Source organism: Populus nigra, chromosome 19, assembly GCF_951802175.1.
Source record: "Populus nigra chromosome 19, ddPopNigr1.1, whole genome shotgun sequence".
In the NCBI taxonomy this organism is placed as follows: Eukaryota; Viridiplantae; Streptophyta; class Magnoliopsida; order Malpighiales; family Salicaceae; genus Populus; species Populus nigra.
The window spans coordinates 8,889,268-8,911,192 of record NC_084870.1 but is presented as its reverse complement, the minus strand read 5'-3'; the positions used below and the strand labels follow the sequence as shown (position 1 = coordinate 8,911,192).

Here is a 21,925-nt window from a genome sequence, read left to right as displayed (position 1 = left end):
GAATATCTGAGCTTGCAAATTTGAATCTTGAACTACGTGCGGGGGTAAATATATAAAAGCAGAGGGCAAACTATGGGGGCTATTATGATTTTTTCGAGAAAACTAAGAAGTCAACTGCCCCACCTCTCTTGCAGGTTCGGGGATATTTAGGAGCATGGTAACGAGAAAATTTGTTCAGTTAATCACTTTTCCTTCGAAGCAGCACTGTTGGTCACGAGTGATGTCTCTTTGCTGTCGATGAAGAAGAAAAAAAAAAACAGAAGTCTCTTTGTTATATATCAGGAACATATTTGGCCATGCATGTACGTAGTTCAAGCTGTAGCCATGAATTGTACAGCAAAATGTTCGTGCTGATCCAATTTCCCGGCAGCATACCACCAGGATTTTGTTTTCAAATGTATCCTCTGAAAGGAGGAATTGCTAGGTGAGCCAGGCCCACAACAGGTTATATGATTGGCTTGAATTAGTTTAGTTGGACCTTCTTGTTTCATTACATTAAAAACTTTTCATTCTAGCTTGGTTAGTCAAGTGAAGTCCAATAAATTTAAAAAAAAAAATGGAAGAGAGCAGCATTCTTCAGTGGCAGAATGAATTGCTAATCATTTCTGTACATCTATCTAACTGTGGCCATGCATGGATGGAAGTTTGGTTATGAAATAACTAAAATATATTTAAAAACAAAATTTTCATTAACAGGTGTTTAAGGGCTTTTTTATATTTTCATTTTGTTTTTTTATAATCAAGTTACATTAGAGATAATTTAATAATTTAATAAATAAAAAATAAATAGCGAGTATCACAGTGGACAAATGTTGTTTTCATGATGGTATTGAAAGCATACCACCATCCTCTCTCTATCGGTTAGGCCTGTGTACACATGACTTAATGGTTGAGCCCTAATAAACTTTTTCAACTGTGAACACCATTTTAGTTACTTGATGAACTTTATGAAGGCAAATTCCAAATTAAGTAAAAATAATGATAAAAAAAGAAGAAAAAAAAAACCACAGCTTCATTTTTTATATAAATAGTGAAGGAGTTCGTTGCCCTCAAAGTTTTATATTATAAGTATAGTAGAAATATAAATTTGTAGATGTGTCTAATAAATTAATATTTTTTATTGATTGTTATAAGTGTTTTGTTACATAAATAAAGATTTATTTTTATTTTGGTGATATGTGAAACAATGACAGTAGGTTATTGGACATATATCGTTACAAATGGTAAATATCAAATATATTAAACCTAACATGATAAATTATACATGATACAAATGGTGGTCCGAGGCACTTCATGGCGTGGCAAGTGTCCGTTATGGTGTACATTTACAGTACCTGGCGCCACTAGCTTCCCAGCAGTGATTTTGTCTGCTGCTAGTTTTAATACAAGATTATGGTTTATTTAAGATGGGACAAGTGGTGTCAAATGAGGCCCGAACCATGTATAATGTGGGTTTAGCCGGGTTGACATATAGGAGTCCCACTATTGATGTGTTTTGTGATCCAAGGTGGGATCGAGGCCAAGAGACACCAGGAGAGGATCCTTTGGTGGTGTTAAAATATGCTGTCAAATATGTTAGGGCCTTGCAAGAAGTTGGCCTGTGAAGGGAATTCCACTGGCAATAGGCTTATCAAATTTTTGCAAGCATTATACTGCTTATGATATGGACAAATGGAAAGGTGCAGATCGATTTCACTTTGATGCCAGGGTATGCATGAATTTCATATACGAATTGCCATTTTCGCTGCATCAATGTGTGTTAGTAAGGCCTGCAGATATCACTCTTGATGAGTCCTTTCTACTATGGTACAATTGTCCGATGATAATTTTGGACATTGAGAACAAGGTTATATATGTTTGTTTTGATTTTGAAGGTGACAAAGAAGGATCTAGCGGGCACTTTTCAACCACTATTTAGAAGCTGTGTAGAGGAGGGTCATGTGAGTAGTGTGATGTGTTCATATAACAGGGTTAATGGTATTCCTACTTGTGCTGATCTAGACCTGCTCAAAGGGGTTATCAGAGGACAACGTAATCTTGACGATTTTGCTCTACTTCTTTCCCGTGCCTATATGAATACTGCAATATGTAACAGGACCATAAAAACCTTTTCTTTTGATTTATATGAATTTCATGTTTAAACTTTTGTTCCTAACTACTTATTTGTGCGGTTTTGGGCAGGAATGTTGTCTCAAAATGTGATTCCATTGGGTTTATTATGACAGAATCCGATATGCGGCCACGCCCGAGGATGCAGTAAACCTTGACTTAAAAGCAAGGTACACAGTGCACTTGCACAAATCGTTGATGACTGTGACGATTGAAGATTCCAACGCTTCTAAGTTGTTGATGACTGTGACGATTGAAGATTCCAACTCTTCTACGACTGTGGAGATTTTTTGCCAAGGTATACAGAGAATGCAGTCAAGTTAAAAAAAATTGAAGAATCTGTTGTATACCGAGCCTTAATCTACAGTTATATAGTCCTCATGAGACTTAGTTTCTTTGACGGGGATCCACAATTTCACCCATTTGGAAATCTTGGAGCATCAGATGTGTGCAGTGAAGAACATCAAAAGCTAGCACTTGATGCTGCAAAGCAAGGGATAGTCTTGCTAGACAATAATGGAGCTCTTCCTTTGTCTAAAAACGCCACAAAAAACTTGGCTGTTACAGGACCAAATGGTAATGCTACTGTGGCATCTATGCTGGCGTGCCTTGTAAATACCTTACCCCTTTACAAGGACTGCATAAGTATATCTCATCTGTTACATATAAAGTCGGGTGTCCTTCATAAATTGCACCGGTGAATCTCTTATTGGGGCAGCAACTAAGGCTGTTACTACATCAGATGTGGTGGTATTGGTGGTGGGGTCTGATCAATCTATTAAGCAAGAGGACTTGGATAGGGAGAACTTGATGTTGCCAGGATAAAAACAGAATCTTGCAAGAGAAGTATTTAATGCAACAAACAGAAAGGTGATCCTAGTTATAATGTCCGCTAGTCCTGTCGATATCTCTTTTGCCAAGAATGAGAGCAAGATTGGAGGGATTTTGTGCGTAGGCTATCCTGATCAAGCTGGAGGAGATGCTGTCGTTCAGGTTATATTTGGAGACCATGATGATCCTGGTAATCTTTCCATCTCAATTCCAACACCAAATGATTTTCTGCGTCTCATGTTTGAGCATTTTATTACCAATTTATATTTGTTTCGAGGCAAAACAAAGTTTACAAACCACCTTCATACTGACAATCTCTTTACTTATCAGCTGGAGGGTCCTCTTTTACATGGTATCCAAAAGAGTACTCTGATTAAGTGAATATGAGAGCTAATTCAACCGATGACTTCCCTGGAAAAACCTACAGGTTCTGCACAGTAAAATCATTATAAGAATTTGGTTATGTACTAAGCTACTCAACTTTCTCAGAGTTTGTTATTTCCGCTCCTTCTGCCTTACCAGTCCCATTGAAATTCTTCTCTTGGGCCAAGCAGCATTCTCTAGTTTATTCCTCCAAACAAGACCCTTAACCTAATGGCCAAGCCATTGATGTTTATAGTGTAAATTGCACCAATCTGCAACTTGGTCTAGTCATTGGCGTGAGAAATAATGGGACCAGCAGGGGTAACAAGTCCACAAAATAAGCAAATGGTTGCATTTGACAGGGTGCAGGTGAAGAAAGGCAACACAAATAATGTAACTTTGGATGGGGATACATGCAAGGGACTTGGTCTTGTGGATGGTGAAGGGCAGAGGAAGTGGATAACAAGAAAGCATACATTTATGATTGGGTCTCCTAATGAGCATCAAGTGAGGTACCACCTCATCGTTAGGCACTTGGGCTGTCTCAAAGCGGAAGTGTGGGAGGATTCGCATCTATGTAATAGAAACAGAACTGAAAATTTCCTCATCCTAGATTGAGATGAGCTGACCTGAGGATACCTCTTGACCTTAAACTAGCTAGTATTTATGATATCTGTACATTAAAATAGTTTAAAGAAAAAAATAATCATAGAAAAGGTACAAAACGCTAGAGGAAGGGCTTGAACCTTCGACCTTGTGGTTAACAGCCACACGCTCTAACCAACTGAGCTACTCCAGCTTCTTTGATCGAGTCCAATTCAAATATGATGCTGAAAGTAGGAAATCCCCATTGTAGCATGTTAACTTACTTTTGCTATAAAAATGGGTGGCAATTCCACCGTCTGCCAATGGTAATGTGTTGAAAATTTCAACCAAAAAAATATCTTGGGAAATTTTCAACAAAATAACCCTAATAGATAACTAAGTGAAACATGTTAAAATTAGGATCTTCAGAAAATATATCAATTTCATTAACGACTGCTCGAAGCAACATCCTTCTGCAGTGCAATCACTGATAAAAAAGGATATTAGGAAAGTCTAGCTGCCTTAACAAGTTACCTGTTACCGATCAGTTTGCAGATCTGTTACCATGTACTTAAACACCCCCACGAGCGTGTACACACACGCAAAAAAAAAAAACATGGCTTCAAAATCGTTGACTAAATCCTTGATTTCCTATACAATAACATCTACTACTACTTACTATGGTAAGCAAATCCTTGGTTTTCACTGCTGTTTCTGCTGTAAGAATTGCCACCTGCTCAATTCTACAACTCAAACTCGATAGTTGCAGAGGCAGAGCAATTTTCCATCTTAACTAAGACTCCAAGTGCATAGAAAGAAACTGTTTTAGACATACAAATGAAAGTAGGCTGAGGTTTGCAAAATGCTTTTGACATGATCATGACACATCCAACACATTCAATGGTCTAATACGCTACAACTTATCAAAAAAGGGTGACACCCTGTCACCTTTTATTAAATGGAACAAAAAATTAATCCAGTTAATTACATAAACAGTGAACTCTAATCTAGTTGGTAAAAGAAGAAGAAAAAATTGAGCAAAAATAGATTAATTGTAAGCTTCACGAATTTGTTGTCACTCTGAGCACTTGTAACATCTTCTTCAAGGCAATTGAATCCCGTCATCATTGTCCAGGAAATGACTGACCTTGTCCTCCTGCAAGTTACCAAAGGCTGAATGTTATTTTCAAACAAATGAACTAGTATTTTGATACAGAATGGGGTGGCTTTTAACAATAAAGGAGAGTTGGCCTCCGGATCAAACTCGGTACTCTGTTTTCTTCAAACAAAAATATTAAAATAAATAAAACAAACTTGGTACTATCAACTGTGGTTCGAAAAATTGATGGCTGGAGAGTTTATGATCAGTAGTTAGTTCAAAATGTTTTCAGTTTTGACTTAAAGGTGTTGATGAATTAAATGGCCTTAAGGCAAAAAGATCTTTCCATTTCAATGGTAAAATGAAATTACCTCTGATATTAAGCGCTGCTTGTTCCGTAGCTGAGTCCTTTTTTTGGCGATGAAAGAATTTGGAGACATGGCTGTTTTATAAAAATATCGAACAGTGGCCTACAAAGTAGAAAAATGTCAGAAGGAATCAAAACTTGCTGCCACTCGCACAAGCACGCAGAGACAATTCGAATTTTAGCTCATAAACTAACCTCTTCCCTGATTGGCATGTAGAGTTCAACATTTGAAGAATTAAAAGTTGTTGGTCTCACAGAGAAAATGTAATGGAGATATTCTTTTTCCTGTTTAAACAGCAAGCACGTTAATGCATTTCAAACAAAAAAGAACGAGTAATGAGGCAACAATGAAAATAGTTGAGATCAAGAAACAAACCATGCTGTGTTTCTCCACTCGATCTTCTCCTAGAAGATTCTTCAAAAAATTCACCTGCAGAATAAAAAAGGAAAGTAAATAAATAAATTGAGGGCTAAAACACTTAGAAATAGGTGCAGAAGCTAGAGGAAATAAACGGAGAGTTAAATGAACTAGAAGGAAGAATTGTTTACCCTTAGTATTTGAGACCATGTATATAACTCTAGTCCATCTTCACCGATAGTAACATCTTCTGGGGCAGTACCATTCTGGTGTAAAAAAATGAACTTATATTAGTAAGCTGGCTACAGGGAAATATGTGCATGGGCATAGGAAAAAAAATCAATTAAGCAGTACCTCGAAATAGTTCAGCACATCTAAATTTGCAATAGTGCCTTGTCTAGCAGAGTCTTCATCCCTTGCTTTCAGTTTCTCTGCAATAGTATTCTTCAGTTCTTCTTTGAGTAAATCTTCCATCAGGGTTCTATCCTCTTCACAGAGTGAGCAATCCACCAGAGTAGAGAACTTCTTGAGGCAATCAATTTCGAATATCAGGGCTAAAGCTTCAGCAGCTGCTACATGCACAGATTCATCACCTTCCTCTAGTACATTGGTAAAATAAGAAATTGCTCTGCATTTGTTAAAACAATCTGTTATTTCCAAAACCTTATGCAGCAATGAAAGATATGCATTGCAAGCAGTTTAAGAAAACCGTTCTCATGAAAAAATTCACGACTCTATTATAGACCCTCCACATTCATGTAAAAAGCAAACTATCAGGATGTCCGTGAAATCTAGGAATTCTACATTAATGCTTGTGTTCAATGTACATACCCTTGCCAATCTTCTTCGTTGAGTCTCCATGTCTCCATGGTTGTGAGCAGAAAAGACCAGGCAGAAATTGCTGCAGCTAGAACAGCTGATGAATGTTTCCTTGCAACTTCCTGAGATGAAATCAAGTAGCAAGTGAGAGCATTTTCTTTTTATTAAATTTCAAGACATATATACACATCAGTGCTAAAAATAACTGCATACATTATCAGAGTCAGCATCCAAGAATGTCCAAATAATTTTCATTGGTTCTTCCGTCTCGTTTGAATAATTTGCACAGAAAAATGTGATCATAGCTAAGGAATCCAGTATCTGCACATGAAAAAGCCAGATAGTCCAAGTGTTATTACCTTCGTTGCTTTAAAATCATTATAGAAATAGAGAACAACGAGTGTAGGATACCTTCAAGGTCTCAGTCCCAGAATTTAGAGTCTCAGAAAGAACAGCTAGGGAGCTTCTATATAATTCACGGGCATCATCCTCGTTGTCAATGGTCATTGCCAACAAACCTATAAAACAAAATACAAGAACAACAGAATTCATCCACTGAACACCAATTGTCAAACCATCAAAGACAATCATATATAACTTAAAATCTTTACTAACCAAGTGCATTTAATGCAAGCTGTCGCTCCGTGGAAGGCCCTTTTATTATGAATTGTAGGCAAAAACCCAATACTGTAAACAAGCTGCATAGAATTATGAGCAAAATTAGAGAGTCATCATCATAAAGAAAACCCTATATTGTGATTTGGATGCCACCTCTCCCTCCTTGTATAATTTAATTTTATTCCAAGTAAGATTACTCTAGTGGGACCAGGAAAAAAAAAAATTCTGTAAAGAAATTGCTTACTTATTTTCCACAAACTTGAGCTCCAACTCATTGTTTAAGGCCTCAACGATAGGCGGTAGTAATTCCTTTCCGGCAAATCTCCTTCATTGACCAAAAAGTCAAATAAAAGCAATTATTAATATCAGATTGGAAGTCTATGTGCAAGAAGGAACCAAGTATACTCCAAAAAGAATTTAGCCAAGTAACTAAACAGCGTACCTCTTTTTAGATAGAACTTTTTCCAAATATGCTTCCAGTTTCTTAGGGCCGGTTATCTCAAACTGATCATCACCATAATCATCTATAATGTCACAACCTGATAACAAAATTAATTAGATCACAAAACAAGGTTCTTTTTAAACGAAGCATATAAAAAGCAGCAGCAGCAGCAACAAAGGGTTTTGTGACAGTGAACCTCGGTAATGAAATCTTTTTGCCTTCATCTTAATATAGTTCGGGAACCAGAGCTTAAATAAGAAAACAGAGAAAGCTGACAAGTAAAGCAGAACGCAAAGCGACAAGCTAAACAAGGAGGGTAATGTATTTATAGGGAGACTGGTGGGAGCCATGTCCTGTATGAGTTCGGAGTCAGGAGTTTTAAGATAAAGGGCCTTTTAGACATTTACTTTACTCTTTCCCTTCCTCATTCGGTTCTTAAAGCCACCTGTTTTTATAGTTTTAGCCGGAGCCCCTTTATTTTTTTAATTTCTTGTTTAGGCCCAGTCTTGCTAGCCTACATGCGCTTCGGTCCTTAATCGCTCAGCTCAGTGACCTTGGGCAACCTGGCCCGTGTCCTTTTCTAGTCTCTTTAAAATTAATTCCTGCCCTAGATCTTTTATACAAGCTATATTATAATTTTTAATGAACGTAATTAAAAATATTGTTGGTCAGAAAATATAAACATATTATAAATACTATAACTCAACACACACATATATAATTAGATAAAAATAAGTTTGTTCTATATAAAGAGAGAATTTATGATAATAAGAATATTTTATAATTAATTATTTATCGATATAACATTTTAAAATATTTATAATAAAATACATTAAGATAGATTAACACAACATATTGTTTTAAAAAATATTCTTTGTAAATAGGTTAGCATTTAGATATTTATTTTTTGTTATTTGTGTATTAGCATAAGCATGTCAAATTAATATAATTTAATTTTATCATTTTCCTACAAAAATTTATAACTGCATCTGAAATAACAACCTTTTCAATTTTGACTTCCACATGCTTTTATAACACTTAATTGTTGACTGTGGCTTTCCTTTTAATTATATTCTTTTATGAAATGGATATTTAATTGGACGTTTGAGTTTTTATTTTATTTTTTACTGAAATGAGATGTATTCATTGAATATGTTTAAATTTAAATATAGAAATACACACGTGATATTAAATATTAAAACATACATATCGAATGATTTTTTTTCATTTAAACTTTAATTTCAGTTGAAAAAAATTAATACAATTTTGTATTCAACCCTCGGCAATCCGCGAGCTCATCGACTAGTTATTTCTATTATATACAGTAGAATTATTGGATTATTCAAGGTCATCATGACATTTTACCCTCACGATTTACCAGGAAAGCATAAGTAGCGGGAGTTTATTATTATTATTATTATTATTAGTGTGGGTGTTCAAATTAGTTTATGCATACCTTAACTAATTTCACGGGCTTTAAAGTTAACGACTATATAAACCTCCAGTGATCATTATATTAGCAACCACATGACTCAAACCTAAGACTGTAAGGAAAGCAAACCCCCATATTCAAAATTCTTACTGCTGGATCACCTACTAGATGATTAAGTAGCAGAAGTTTTTTATTTGACGTGACATTATTTTTATTATGTTTAGAGTGTGGTTGTTTGTATAATTTTTTTATTAATTAAGATTTTTATATATTTTTTTTTAATATTTGACAGGTAATCATGTGAAAAAGAATTACGATGTAATGAAATTATAATTACATGTTGTTCCGTAAAATAATATCAATAATTGTGACAGTGATGGTAATGAGATGATAATATAAATGTTAGTAATAGAGACAATAACAATGACTAAGAGGATATAATAGTCTTGTTAGAACAACGGCAATGCCATGTTAGAGTGGTAGGACAGTGACAAGATAATAGCGATAAAATGACAGTGGTCGTAGAAATGTTGATAGAGATTGTGGCAATTGAAGATGCAAATGGCTAACGATAATGATGGTGAGTAAAATAATTTTATAGTATTGTGAGTTGTTTGTTATTCATAAAATGTCTTATAAATCTTCTTATGTTAAAAAATATTTTTCAATAAATAAACTATAAAATAATTTATAGAAATTAATAAATTAATAACATTTTTAACAAAATAAACTAAATCTATTAGTTTATGATGTGAAATTTTATATTTATCAATTTTTTTTATTAAACTAAAAAAAATGTTTTTTATAAAATATTTTATGCAAAATAACCATTACCTTGCATAATAGGGATACAATATGGCTTAATATGTATACTACATCAATTTATGAATATTCAGTTATATGACATGTCGTTGATACTTTTTTAATAGATATATTTTTATTTTTATTTTATTAAATTTTAAAGATATAAATGATAAATATAAAAATAAATATTCTTTAAAAATACAGGAAAACTACAAATTAGTTTGAATTACAACCGCGAATAAGAACGTTAAATTCACATGTCTTTTTATATTAAGTAATACTCTAAAAGGCGTGGGAAATTACTGTAGCTTCCCCATGCATTTCACTTATTAATATATTATATTATTATAATTATTATATTATATTATAGAACTGTTTTTTTTTAAAAATTTTTTTGTTTTTTTAATGAATTTTTTTTGTTTAATTTAGTTTTGTTAATGTTAATTTTTTTATTTAGTTATAAGATTTTCATGATACGGATCCCGGATTTGACGGGTTAACCTGGTTTGACGGGTTACCTGGATTTTTTTTCTTTTTAATTAATTTTTTTCATTTAGTTTAGTTTGTTAATGTTAAATTTCTTTCTATTTAATTATCAGATTTTCATGACACGTATCCTGGGCTTGACGAGTTAACTTAGTTTGATGGGTTAACCCAGTTAATTCTGAGTAAACCCGTCAAATTTTTTTTCTATTTAGTTATCAAACTTTCATAACCCGAATTCCAGGTTTTACGGGTTAACCTGATTTGAAGGGTTAACCCAATTAATTCAGATTTTTTTTCTTTTTCTTCATTAGTTTTTTTTCTTCCTGTTGGTTTTTTTCTTTTTAGTTAATCTATTTAATTATCACACTTTTATAACATGATCTTATAGCCAGACTCACATCCAATATTCTTGGGTCCGGTGTTGCAACCAGACTCACTTAAACTTGGATCATGCAAGTTTAATGTTATTATTAATATTATAAATATTACTTTTAGATCAGGCGTTACAGTCAAATCCAAGACTCTTAAGTATAACTTTACAGAAAAACCTAACATTTTTAAATTTTATTTTTTTAAAAATATTTTTTATAAAAAAAAAATATCCGCAGCATCACGCACGCGGGTAATAAAACTAATAACCATTTATATTATGTTAACGTTGTCGGATTTTACATATTTAAGATTGTATTCTTTTCAACAATAAAATAATCTAAATCATACTAATCGAAGTCAGGAGACTCAAGACAATGATTGTATTCACGTCAACGGCCGGCACATCCAGTTGGCAGGGTACCTTCTCCTCCAAGTATCTCGAGTTCAAGGGCACCCCGTAAAGACCAGGGGAAAATAAATGATTGTAACAATATTATGCTCTACTTTGATCAATTTCAGGCATGTGCATTGACACATGCTTAAGAAAAAAAGTATAACACCAACAATAACAATGAGAAGGTCAGAAATGTCTACAAGATGAGATCAAAACCATATGAGCCAGAAGGCAGGCGTCCAGTGTCCGTAATTGAGGAATGAACTGACGCATGTAGCATTTTTCATAGTGCTAATTAGATTGGCCAAGTCAACTGTTTGTTGCGCTATTAAATAGAATTCATGAGAGAAATGAATTCAATCCAGTAACTCTGCACTCAAAATGTCTTGAAAGAGGGGGAATATCAACAAAATTTCAACATGATCTTAAAAAACACAACACACTGCATTGTGCAGATCAAAAACTTCAGAGCATCCTCTCTCCTCCTACGATGCCAAGAGTGCTTCAATCTTTGCAATTTGATCCTCTTCGTTCTTCTTGGTCGGACTCCTATTAGCATCGTCAAACAAATCATGCTTCCATTTCTCTCCACGCGTACCACTTGGGCGATAACTTTGTCTGTCGCTGAATCTCTCTCTTCCCCTGTAATTTCCACCACCATCACCACCAAATCTTTCTCTTGATGCAAGGCCACTCTTCTTCACTTCTCTATTTCCTGCAGCAGGCCTCTCAGGTCTGTCTACACGGCGAGGGTTACGGTCTCTTTCCTCCCTCCTTTCACTAACCGACAAAGGATGATGAGAATGGTTTGACCTCGCAGATTCCACAGTTGCTTTGTCAGGATTGTCAGTCTCCACTGGGATTTTCTTCTCCTGAAATGCAGGTCTTTTCCTCACAGGGGGTGGCGGCTCAGCCTCCATTTTCAAGAAACCATCATGGCCCCATACACTTTTGTCATCCCCCTTACCTCGTGGCTTCTCGTCTCTTTGCCGCGAATCATAAGTTGCTGCCTTGTTTTCTGTCCTTTCACCCCGATCATCCTTTGAATCCCTAAATCGGCGCTCTTCAAAAGAGAGGAGCACAGGAACAGTATGTGAAATTGTTTGACAACAAAAAAGTAACAGGGTCAAAGAATTATTTGGGTCATGCAAGTGAAATCAGGAACCCACCAGTAGCAGATCTCCGGCCAAAGCTTCGACCACCTTGTCCAGCATTACCACGTTCATCATGCTGTTAAAAGACATGTACAGGCAAGCCTAAGATTGTTATATACATGGAGGCTTTCGAAGGCATGGGGCAGACAACAATCACACAACATCAGCCCAGAAAAAAAGTTTTGAATGCACTGGAATGAATGAGAAAGATAACGAATTTTGAACCGTTAACAAAAAGAGGGAATAAAATAAACAATTAGGGAGTTGAGCAGGCCCTTTTTTGGGGATAGAGGGAATTGAACCCTCACGATTTATAAAGTCAATGGATTTATTAAGATCGAGAGAAATACTGCTCATTTACTAGAGCAAATGATCAATTACATAAATTCAAGACTCTAAAATCTATTTTTTTGTCCCACGAGCACAAGGATGCATAGAGAATATTGTATTAGAGATCCATATTGCCCTAAGGTGAGCAAATGTAAACATCTCTTTCCAGTCATTAAAATAATTCATGCAACACATTAGCTAAAAAACTTCTATGATACCAAAGATTTGTCAAGGAAAAAAAATCTCTCCTTTTTTTTTTATTGCAAAAGTTGAACTGCTCTGTTTTGATTCAAGCAAATAAACATTTACAAAGACAACCACTGTATAGTATAAATGGCATTTCAGGAAAGTATAGAAATAATCCCAGACCACTAAGTCCTATAATGGCTACAAACTCAAATTTTCTATTTCCATAGGCACCCAAGCATACCTTAGCTTCTGAACTTACTGTCTCAACTGCGCTAGATTTCGCATCCATTAGATAATGACAATGAGACACCAGAACAAATTCCACAAAACCACATATCAACAATTACTTCCAAAAAGAAAAAACCTGAAAAAAGGACCGCGACCAAGGCACTTCAGTTGGCTTAGAAGAATGCTTGCTTCCTTCACCGTGTTCATTTGGTTTCTTGTCTGTTTCTTTGCTCACACCACCAGACTCCACCTTGGCAGAATCCGGACCAGACGGGGTCTCAAGAGGCAATGCATCTTGCAACCGGCGCCGGTTCTTTTGATCTAAATTAGAGTCAATTGTTACTCTCTCTGACTCTGGTTTTCCATCTCTCCTTGACCTCTTAGGACTTCAAGAAAACCAAACACCTCACAAACATTACCAACATCATCAACTCAATTACCAAGGTCATGTTTGGTTCTAAAACAAAAAACCCACTTCATGAATCTAAGTGATTCATCAATTACCGCTACATAGCAACAAAATGTAGGGCATATAAAACACCAAGGCCGTGTTTGGTTGAAAACGAGAGAGCACGCACCATGAATTGCAGTGACAGACTAATTATGACTATAGAGCAACAAAAGCAGGGCATGCAGTATATTAAGAACTCAGCACATAAAAACCGTAAAAGATACCTGGGTTCTCTGTCGAAGCCAGAACGGTGTCGCCTAGAGTCAGAACCGCGTTCTCGACGAGACATCGCGAATAGAGATGGGAATGATTGTGGTGGAACAGTGATTTAGGTTTTAGTGAAGTGGCGTTATAAGAGAAATACCGTGAGGTTTTCCTCACTGGATAAGAGGCAGAGGATCCTGTTATTCGATCTTCGCACGATTGGATTATTAAATTACGGGATTGACTTGGTTTCTTAATCTTAACCGTCCATTCTTCTCATAAAAAAATAATTAAGCTTCATTTATGTGAAAAAATAGTTTGCTAATGAATTTTTCGGTAAGAGTAGTTGTTAAAAAAGGATTTATATATAATGATAGTAGTTGGTTGGTCATCAAAATCCACCGTTAGATTCTCCTTTTTCAATTTGAATTATTGTAAATATCAAAAGTTTTAAATATTCATAAGGACCAGCTCACCACTATAAATTTTTTTAAAAAAAATTTCCAATGGAAACATTTGTAAAGTTGGATTTCTTGAGGTGTATTTATTTATGCGGCAATGCTATTTTTTTAAAATAATTTTTTTTTCATGTTTTTGGATTATTTTAAAATATTATTAATAAAAATATTTTTTTAAAAAAAATATTTTAATATATTTATAAAAAAAACTTAAAAAACATGGTAAACAAACACCAGTAAACTAGTCAAAGACCTTTCAATTCTGTTGTCTAACTCATTGGCATCATCTTATTTGTTTTTGTGTTTTAAAAATATTTTTAAAAAAATTAAATTTTTTTTATTTTTTTCTTTGCTTTAGATTAATATTTTTTAAATATTTTTAGATTATTTTGATGCATTGATATTAAAAATAATTTTTTTAAAATAAAAAAATTATTTTAATACATTTTTAAATAAAAAATATTTTAAAAAACAAAATCCAAACATTAAAAAAAAAAAAAAACAAAAGATAAAGCAGCAGCAGCAGCCAGCGAAGCACCACAAGGCCCTTCCAATTTTCTCCAACTTTGGCAAGAAATCACAAGGTTTATTCCAGGCTTATGCCTCTTGTTAATTTGCAGTATTTTGTTATTAAATTCCTTTAATTCGTTTATTGAAGGAGGTCCAACTGTTTCTTTCCCCCAACATGATGATGTCTTTTGTTATTAAATTGCTTTCATTGTTTTCGGTGGCTAAAAGAAAGGAAAGAACTTTCTTCGTATTTCATGTCAGAAATTTGGCACCCATTTTGATCCTATCCTCTGTTATGTTGTTAGCCTTAAATTGGTTGTGTTGCATTGCTTCAAAAACCTTGTTAAAATAGAAGATTCAGCGGTAATAAATATATTATAAATTTTTAATGTTAAAAATTTATAATTTATTATTTTTATTATTTTTATTATATATTTTTTCATAGCCTATCTCTTCAAAATTCATTTTATTTTTTTCTCTATAAAATTATTGATTTTACTATTAGAAAGTCCTTCGTCCATCAAAAAAAATTATTTTACAGGTACTAGCTACTGATTATCTGATTTATTAGACATTTGATTTACTGAGTATATGATTATCTTGAATTTACTAGATATCACTTGTTATTATCACAATTCTAGTCACTTGTTTTACCATACATTACTTATTATCATTTATCATCCTTTTAAATTTTTCATATTAAATCACAAGATACATTGATTATAGAAAATGAATAAAATTATTTTAACTAAATATCTTGAACTTTAACACATAAAGTGTATAGCTAAAAATGATTTAATTGCTATCGATTTTCGTTATTTCTCTTTTCAATAAGAGCCCATATTTCAACTGAAAATGATTAAAATTACTCTCTTAAGAGATTATAGCTTGTTAGTTTTTGGTAAGCCCAAAATTTCACATCTAAATTGCCACGTATGCCATATTAACTCACCGCACCTCAAGCTTATATAAATCACCTTTTCTTTTTTCAGAAAATCAGTAAATTTTTTTTCCTGTTATTAGGCATTTATGAACGACATAAGAACTTTTCGGCTAGCAAGAAGTTTAAAAAGAAACCTTCCATTCTGCTACCTTTAACCTTCCCCCCTGACTAAAACTCTACACGGACAAAATGGGTGACCCTAATCATATCAAGAAAGGGAAAGAAAGAAAGAACACCGACGTCCTCGATTCATCTCTGACTTTGTAAAGCCTGCGAGAGGTTCTTTTTTAGTCGCATGCATTTCTTTTATGAATAAACTCGTGCTTCTTGTTTGCAAGCTTTCTGGTTGTATATATCATGTTGTTCTTTGCTTTATTGATTCGCATCTTCTTCTCTCTCAATTCACCTTTTCTGTTCTTGAAAAACACCCTCATCCCTTTGTTTTTCCAGGGTTCTGTTACTTTCTTCATTTTTTTAACTCCGTTTTCAAGAAACTCGCAACATGTGCATTTACTCGACTTCTTTCCTGTGCTAGTCACCTGTCTTGATAATGGGAGCTCTCTCAAATTTCAGTTTAAGCTGTGGTACCTTTTCTCTGCAAATTTTGTGATGGTTTGTTATTATTCAATTTTTGCAGACATTCTAAGCTACAAAATTAATCACTACTTCAGCATCTCGACTAGAAATGGTACTGGATTGGTATGTTGATAATTTCCCTCGCCCTAGTTTCCCGCAATAGTAATAGAATTCAATTTTTTCTTATGTTTTTTTTTTTTTGGTTATCAAATCCTATAATTGATTCTCTCAAATTCTATACAAGAAAAGAAAGAAATTTCTTCTTATATATTTTAAGATGAAATTGACATATCTGTTCCACTTTATGATTAATCCTTCCTTGTAATGCCATATATTGATGAAAAATTGAATGTCTTGCATTGTTCAAGCTGTTACTTAATATGCTGGCAAGATAGCGCAAGGTTCAATTGCAGGTGTTACAGCAGAATACAATCAGGAAGATATTCATGCTTCTGTTAAGGTCGATGTTGACTCAAAATTACCAGTGAGTTCGTGGATTTAGTTCTCGGCTCTTACTTGTAAACTTAAAATCATGTTCTGTTACTTCACTATTATTTTATCTGATCTCTTTCGCTTTATGGAAGATTTCACAACCTTTACATTGAGCATCGCAGACCATGAAGGATACATTTTCACTGAAATTGCCAGATCATAGCTCTAAAAGGTATGGACTGTTTTTGTGCTTTACCTGAGTAAGATTCTGAAGCTAAGGTTCCTAAATTCAATCACATTGAATACTGTATGATTCTCCAACACGGAAAGAAATGATAAAATTCCTGTTTCCTTGCATAATGTCCTTTCTCTTACTCAAATGATCAGATGCATTGAGACAACATATGCAAATTAAACAAAAATTTGTCATTTTATCTCGTCTTACCCAAATTGATTGGAAATGTAGAAGTTTAATCACCTTTTCTTCTGGTCCCCTGCAGGTGCTGCTTCTAGTTCCGTATAAAGTAGAATACTTCTACAAAAATGCTGCTTTATCTACGAGACTTCCTTCAACCAGCCGCCATATAATTCAGCTTTCTGCAACTTTTGGTGCTCCACACCTTGCATTTGGTATGGAGACGCCATACAATCTTGCTTCGAAGAGATTTCACGAATTTAACACAGGCATTAGAGTGACAAAACCAAATTTTGATGGATGAATTACTTTGTAAGTTATTTTGCCTGCACTGGTGAAAAATTGGACCGACTTTCCTAGTTAAACTAGCAACATATTATACGTTAAACAACCTGCTAATAGTCATCATGCTTATGGCTTGTGTCTGTTGTTATTATCTATAGTTGCCTAAACAGGGAAGGAGACTTACGGCAACTCATTCTCTCTAAACTTTTCAGGACAAATAAGGGTATCTTACTAAGGGCATCATATGCTCATTATTTTGATCATGAGAAGAAAGTTGCAGAAGCAGCAGTGGTCTCTCGGATGCTTTCAGAAAAGGAGAATGTTCTTGTAGTTGGAGGAACATGGATTATGGATGATAAAACGACAGTCAAGGCAAGGTTTGAAAGTCGTGGGAAGCTGGTTACTCTCCTGCATCATAAAATCAAACCCAAGACATGCATTAAAATTTCTAGTGAATTTGACCCCAAAGCCCTTGACAGGATTCCCGTAATCAGATATGGTCTCTCTCTCTCGTAATCTGAAAGGTTTATCCATTTTCAGTTGTGTGGTCCAGCTGATGGAATTCTGATCGTTCAATACCTTCTGCTGGTGCTTTGAAAGAAAGGCAAACAAATACACTGCTTTTACCATGTCCATAACATATATAGTTACTGGTAAGGAGGCTTGAACTAGACTTTCCTTTGTCTTCTGTTAGAAATCCAACAGCTGAAAAGTTCCTATGACCATTTACCTAAACCCTGATTCACTTGGTTACTCTCCTGCATCATAAAATCAAACCCAAGACATGCATTAAAATTTCTAGTGAATTTGACCCCAAAGCCCTTGACAGGATTCCCGTAATCAGATATGGTCCCTCTCTCTCGTAATCTGAAAGGTTTATCCATTTTCAGTTGTGTGGTCCAGCTGATGGAATTCTGATCGTTCAATACCTTCTGCTGTTGCTTTGAAAAAAAGGCAAACAAATACACTGCTTTTACCATGTCCATAACATATATAGTTACTGGTAAGGAGGCTTGAACTAGACTTTCCTTTGTCTTCTGTTAGAAATCCAACAGCTGAAAAGTTCCTATGACCATTTACCTAAACCCTGATTCACTTGAGCAGTTAGTCTGCCTTGTGCACTACAAAAGTACACTTTTTTCAAGCAATCATATTTTTGGTTGTCTTAGATTGTCATGTGCCTCTTAATGTGAGTCATTGTTTGTACTTCTTCACAAAGCAGAGCTGAGAGCCTCAGGATAGAGCTTTTCTATTTCCTCTAAATGGCAACTATATACCAGGTAGCCATTTTTTTTTTCATTTTCAACCAAGAAAGAAGAACAACGGACAGCTACCCTCCTTGTCGTTGAAAGTTGAAACAGCATCAGTTGAATCGTTGTGTTTGCCGACAACAGTTAATGCAAATCCTTTTCAGTTGACGCTAATTTCTACCCACTCAAACTCATAAAGATTGACTGTTGTCACACGCATAATTCTAATTATCATGTATTCATACACCGATTCACTGATGATGCAATTAGTCAAATCAGTCTTTAACAAGTAGTATGGAGAAAACTGCTTTAACCACTTGAACACAAGAAACAGCACGCAGAAGATCTTAATCAGTATACGTGACTACAAAATGCAGGCAGATGCCATATCAAGCATATTTCCTTTCGGAATCAACACCATCCCATTCTCGACCAGACATCATTTATTCATTACTATGGAGAAGAAAATCAATTATGCTGGCTGTTTTTTCTGGTTTTGGTATTAGAAAATCAACTGACGTGGTTTTTCTTCTTGTTCTCCCTCAAGTCGAAATTGTGCCAAAGAGTTTCCTGTGTGCTCTTATTCTGTTGAAAAACCAAAGATTTCTACATTCCCCTTTCTTGGTTTATAAGTCCTTTGTTTTTACCTGCAAAAGGTCATGCACAGAGGGGAATGGCAAATAAAGAAGCGGCGGGATTTTCTCTATGCTTTGTTTTGTCATCAAAACAAACTCTATAATTGACTGGTATTCAAGAAACTGTCAACAAGTGTATTTACTTTTTGGTTGATTACTTTCAGGCCCTGGTCATTTCCTGATAAAGCAGGCCATCGATTCTAATAGCAGAGTTATTGCGAATTATACATCATAGATGATACATCCCCGGTCTTAGATAAGCCCAGTTCCTTGTCCAGTCCCTCTGGACAGTTCTGAAATCAACTGTTCTGTTTCTTTAGCCTTCAATAGGAAATGTCCGAAAGGTTGATAGGAAATGGAGCCAAGTTCATTTGCTTAAAGTGGATCTCAGTTTTCTACTCTATTTCGGAGCCGAGTTCATATGTGTGTGCCAATACCCTAGGCTGGAACAAGCCACATTCACCAAGCCATCTCATATTATCGCTAAGCATCATTAACCCACATGGTGTGGATATTATCCAACATAAGGCAGATAAGCTAAAAAAAACAACAATAATAATCTGAAAAATTATCCACCAATCGATCTGAAGCCAATAGTTTCTCTATCATCTGCCGAACTTGTTTTCAAGGATATATTAACTACGAGAGAAACGTTTCCTTGATATAAATTGAAACAACATACTTTTTATGCAAGTTCTTACTGCAAACACACCATATAGTCATAATTTGAGTATACTTTTTCAGAAAGTGAAGACAAATTTCATATAACCATCAAACAATATGGTGATGAAACAACTTATTTCCCCAATAAACTACAGAGATAAGACTGTTAAGAGCACCTATGGAAAAATTTGTGCAGAGCACATCAAACCACAAGGCGATGATGGATAACAAACAAAAAACTTATTGATGTTAAACCCATTAATCAAACACAATAACTATGAAATAAGAAATAAACAACAAAACATCTACTAAATGAGAAATAAAACATAGCATAGCTACTAAATGAGAGTTAAGCCTTGAAAACAGAATTGTGCAGAACAAAAGGACTACGGATAATATTATCTATGAAGCTAAACATTCCAAACTTAGTGCTGATTATGAAACCTAAACAAAAAAGGAAAAGCTAACAAGATCACTTATTACTTAAACCATGAAACCCCTCTACATGTATCTTCTCGACCACACTAATCCTTGTCAGCTTTAAAAGCTGACAGCATTAACTTTGCTTGCTCTCGTATCAATTCATTCCGCTTCAAAAACAACTCCAATTCAGCCATATGCAACTTCCTCCACTTCTCCTCCATCTCTGCCTTCTTCATTCCATGCGCAAAATCCAATCCATTTCTCACCACATAATCATCCATTTTTCCACCACTCGCACTTCCATCAAACTTCAAAACCTTTTTGACACTTGAATCTCTCTCCATCTCAACTTCCATTCTCTCCTCCTCCCCCACATCCATACCCAACTCAGCCTTCAATGCCTCTAGTTTCTTAGCATTCCCTCTTTTATTATCATTACTATTATTGTTTTTCTTCCCGTTAGCTTTAATAGTCCCTTCACTGCCCCAAATATATTTCGACAAATCAAACCCCTTCTGATCATGCGGTTTGCTAAAAATCTTGCTTTCTCCTTTTTTCCCTTTCACATGATTCTCAAACTTCTTCCTTAACCTAGAAATCTTATCCTTCAATTGAGTCATAGACACATCAAAATGCAAAGACCTCTTAATAAAATCATAAAACGCATTCATATCCTTTGATGGGTCATAACCTTTCTCTGCAATAAAATCAATTATACCTTGCAACAGCGCAATCTCATCCTCCTCAGTCCACAACCTTTGAAAGAGCTGTTTTTTGGAGTCCTCGGACTTCTCAGGCTCGGATTCCTTACTCTTAGCCCGTTTCAAGTCTTTTGAATCGCGATCAGCCCCGTTACCCCTCTTCACAGCTGTTGATTTCTCCGGAGTGGCGGCTACAGCTGGTTTGGATCTGGACTTCTTGACCGCTGCTGCTTCCTTCGGTGGGGTCTCCTCCATTGGTTTAGAGGTTATAGGCTTGACACTCTGGTCGGGTTCGGATTCAGATTCGGATTCTGACTCCGACCCAGAATCAGATTCGAGCTCAGATTCAGATTGTTGAGTGGTGGGCTCGGGTTTTTTGGGGGCTGAGTTTTGGGTTCGGATGGTTTTGGTTTGTGGCTGTGGAGGAGAGGGATGGCTCTGTTCATCATCAGATGCTTCTTCTTCACCACTGGAAGTTTCTTCTTCTTCTTCTTCGGAGCTAGAAGCAGAAGGTGGATCTTCAACGGGAGGAGCACGTTTTGGTGCCATAGAGAAACAGAGAGGGATAGGGTTTTGGAAGAGAGTTTGATTCGCAGCGGCGGCGTGCCTTGGAGAGAAGAGAGAGAGTCTTCCCCCAAGAAGTTTTTAAAGGAGGACAAGAGAGTGTGCCTGTCGGTTTCCTTATCGTTGAGTTTCTCACGGTAGGAGGATTTAATTTTTAACCATCCGAACGTTATTATTGTAATATGGAGTTATGCTAGCTAACAGCCAATGAGATTCATTAACGTGTAATATTAGTATTATTAATATCATCAAGAGGAAACTAATTAGATTTTGTGATTTTTAAGAAATAATTATATCAATATTTACTTTATAAGAGAGTAGGCATTCACGCTCTGTAATATAACTCCTTAATTATAATGGCTAGCATGTAATTTTTTTTTTATAGAGGATTATTGATGTTTTACTCATTATTTAAGTTTTGTGAATAGCAATCCT

At 35.1% G+C, this 21,925-nt stretch overlaps 3 protein-coding genes, 1 long non-coding RNA gene, 1 other non-coding gene and 1 pseudogene across 5 annotated transcripts; 2 read left to right on the top strand and 4 right to left on the bottom strand.

Moving 5' to 3' along the window:
* Window positions 1–1,271: 1,271 nt before the first annotated feature.
* LOC133680168 (probable beta-D-xylosidase 5) lies at window positions 1,272–3,921 on the top strand (annotated as a pseudogene).
* Window positions 3,922–4,028: 107 nt separating this feature from the next.
* TRNAN-GUU (transfer RNA asparagine (anticodon GUU)) lies at window positions 4,029–4,102 on the bottom strand. The gene has a single exon. It is a non-coding gene; the product is annotated as a tRNA-Asn (tRNA).
* A 706-nt stretch (window positions 4,103–4,808) lies between these two features.
* Window positions 4,809–7,870, bottom strand: LOC133679203 (uncharacterized). The gene is made up of 13 exons (XM_062101733.1): window positions 7,788–7,870; window positions 7,592–7,688; window positions 7,394–7,474; window positions 7,147–7,229; window positions 6,943–7,049; window positions 6,745–6,852; window positions 6,544–6,653; window positions 6,067–6,340; window positions 5,904–5,978; window positions 5,731–5,784; window positions 5,550–5,639; window positions 5,359–5,457; window positions 4,809–5,044 (listed from the first exon to the last, which is right to left on the bottom strand). The coding sequence occupies exons 1-13, from the start codon at window positions 7,813–7,815 to the stop codon at window positions 4,991–4,993; spliced, it is 1,260 nt and encodes a 419-aa protein (XP_061957717.1). The 5' UTR covers window positions 7,816–7,870; the 3' UTR covers window positions 4,809–4,990.
* A 3,509-nt stretch (window positions 7,871–11,379) lies between these two features.
* Window positions 11,380–13,824, bottom strand: LOC133680648 (uncharacterized). The gene is made up of 4 exons (XM_062103683.1): window positions 13,656–13,824; window positions 13,117–13,366; window positions 12,249–12,309; window positions 11,380–12,142 (listed from the first exon to the last, which is right to left on the bottom strand). Exons 1-4 carry the CDS (start codon window positions 13,718–13,720, stop codon window positions 11,565–11,567), a joined length of 954 nt encoding a protein of 317 aa, XP_061959667.1. The 5' UTR covers window positions 13,721–13,824; the 3' UTR covers window positions 11,380–11,564.
* Window positions 13,825–15,720: 1,896 nt separating this feature from the next.
* LOC133679287 (uncharacterized) lies at window positions 15,721–17,928 on the top strand. Its single transcript, XR_009836147.1, has 6 exons — window positions 15,721–15,825; window positions 16,184–16,245; window positions 16,491–16,606; window positions 16,707–16,786; window positions 17,055–17,281; window positions 17,467–17,928. It is a non-coding gene; the product is annotated as an uncharacterized LOC133679287 (long non-coding RNA).
* A 2,183-nt stretch (window positions 17,929–20,111) lies between these two features.
* On the bottom strand, window positions 20,112–21,628 carry LOC133680281 (GLABROUS1 enhancer-binding protein-like). The gene has a single exon (XM_062103126.1). It carries the CDS (start codon window positions 21,473–21,475, stop codon window positions 20,327–20,329), a length of 1,149 nt encoding a protein of 382 aa, XP_061959110.1. The 5' UTR covers window positions 21,476–21,628; the 3' UTR covers window positions 20,112–20,326.
* Window positions 21,629–21,925: the final 297 nt, after the last annotated feature.

What these genes read in the sequence shown, in the direction of transcription:
- LOC133679203 (XM_062101733.1), bottom strand. Translation starts at nt 7,815, where the DNA reads ATGAAGGCAAAAAGATTTCATTACCGAG. An exon ending in TGGATGCTGACTCTGATAAT is followed by an intron (nt 6,654 to 6,744) that starts GTATGCAGTTAT and finishes ATTTCATCTCAG; the next exon opens with GAAGTTGCAAGGAAACATTC. An exon ending in GAGTGGAGAAACACAGCATG is followed by an intron (nt 5,640 to 5,730) that starts GTTTGTTTCTTG and finishes CTGTTTAAACAG; the next exon opens with GAAAAAGAATATCTCCATTA.
- LOC133680648 (XM_062103683.1), bottom strand. Translation starts at nt 13,720, where the DNA reads ATGTCTCGTCGAGAACGCGGTTCTGACTCTAGGCGACACCGTTCTGGC. An exon ending in GGCTTCGACAGAGAACCCAG is followed by an intron (nt 13,367 to 13,655) that starts GTATCTTTTACG and finishes GTTTTCTTGAAG; the next exon opens with TCCTAAGAGGTCAAGGAGAG. An exon ending in TGGCCGGAGATCTGCTACTG is followed by an intron (nt 12,143 to 12,248) that starts GTGGGTTCCTGA and finishes TCTCTTTTGAAG; the next exon opens with AGCGCCGATTTAGGGATTCA.
- LOC133680281 (XM_062103126.1), bottom strand. Translation starts at nt 21,475, where the DNA reads ATGGCACCAAAACGTGCTCCTCCCGTTGAAGATCCACCTTCTGCTTCT.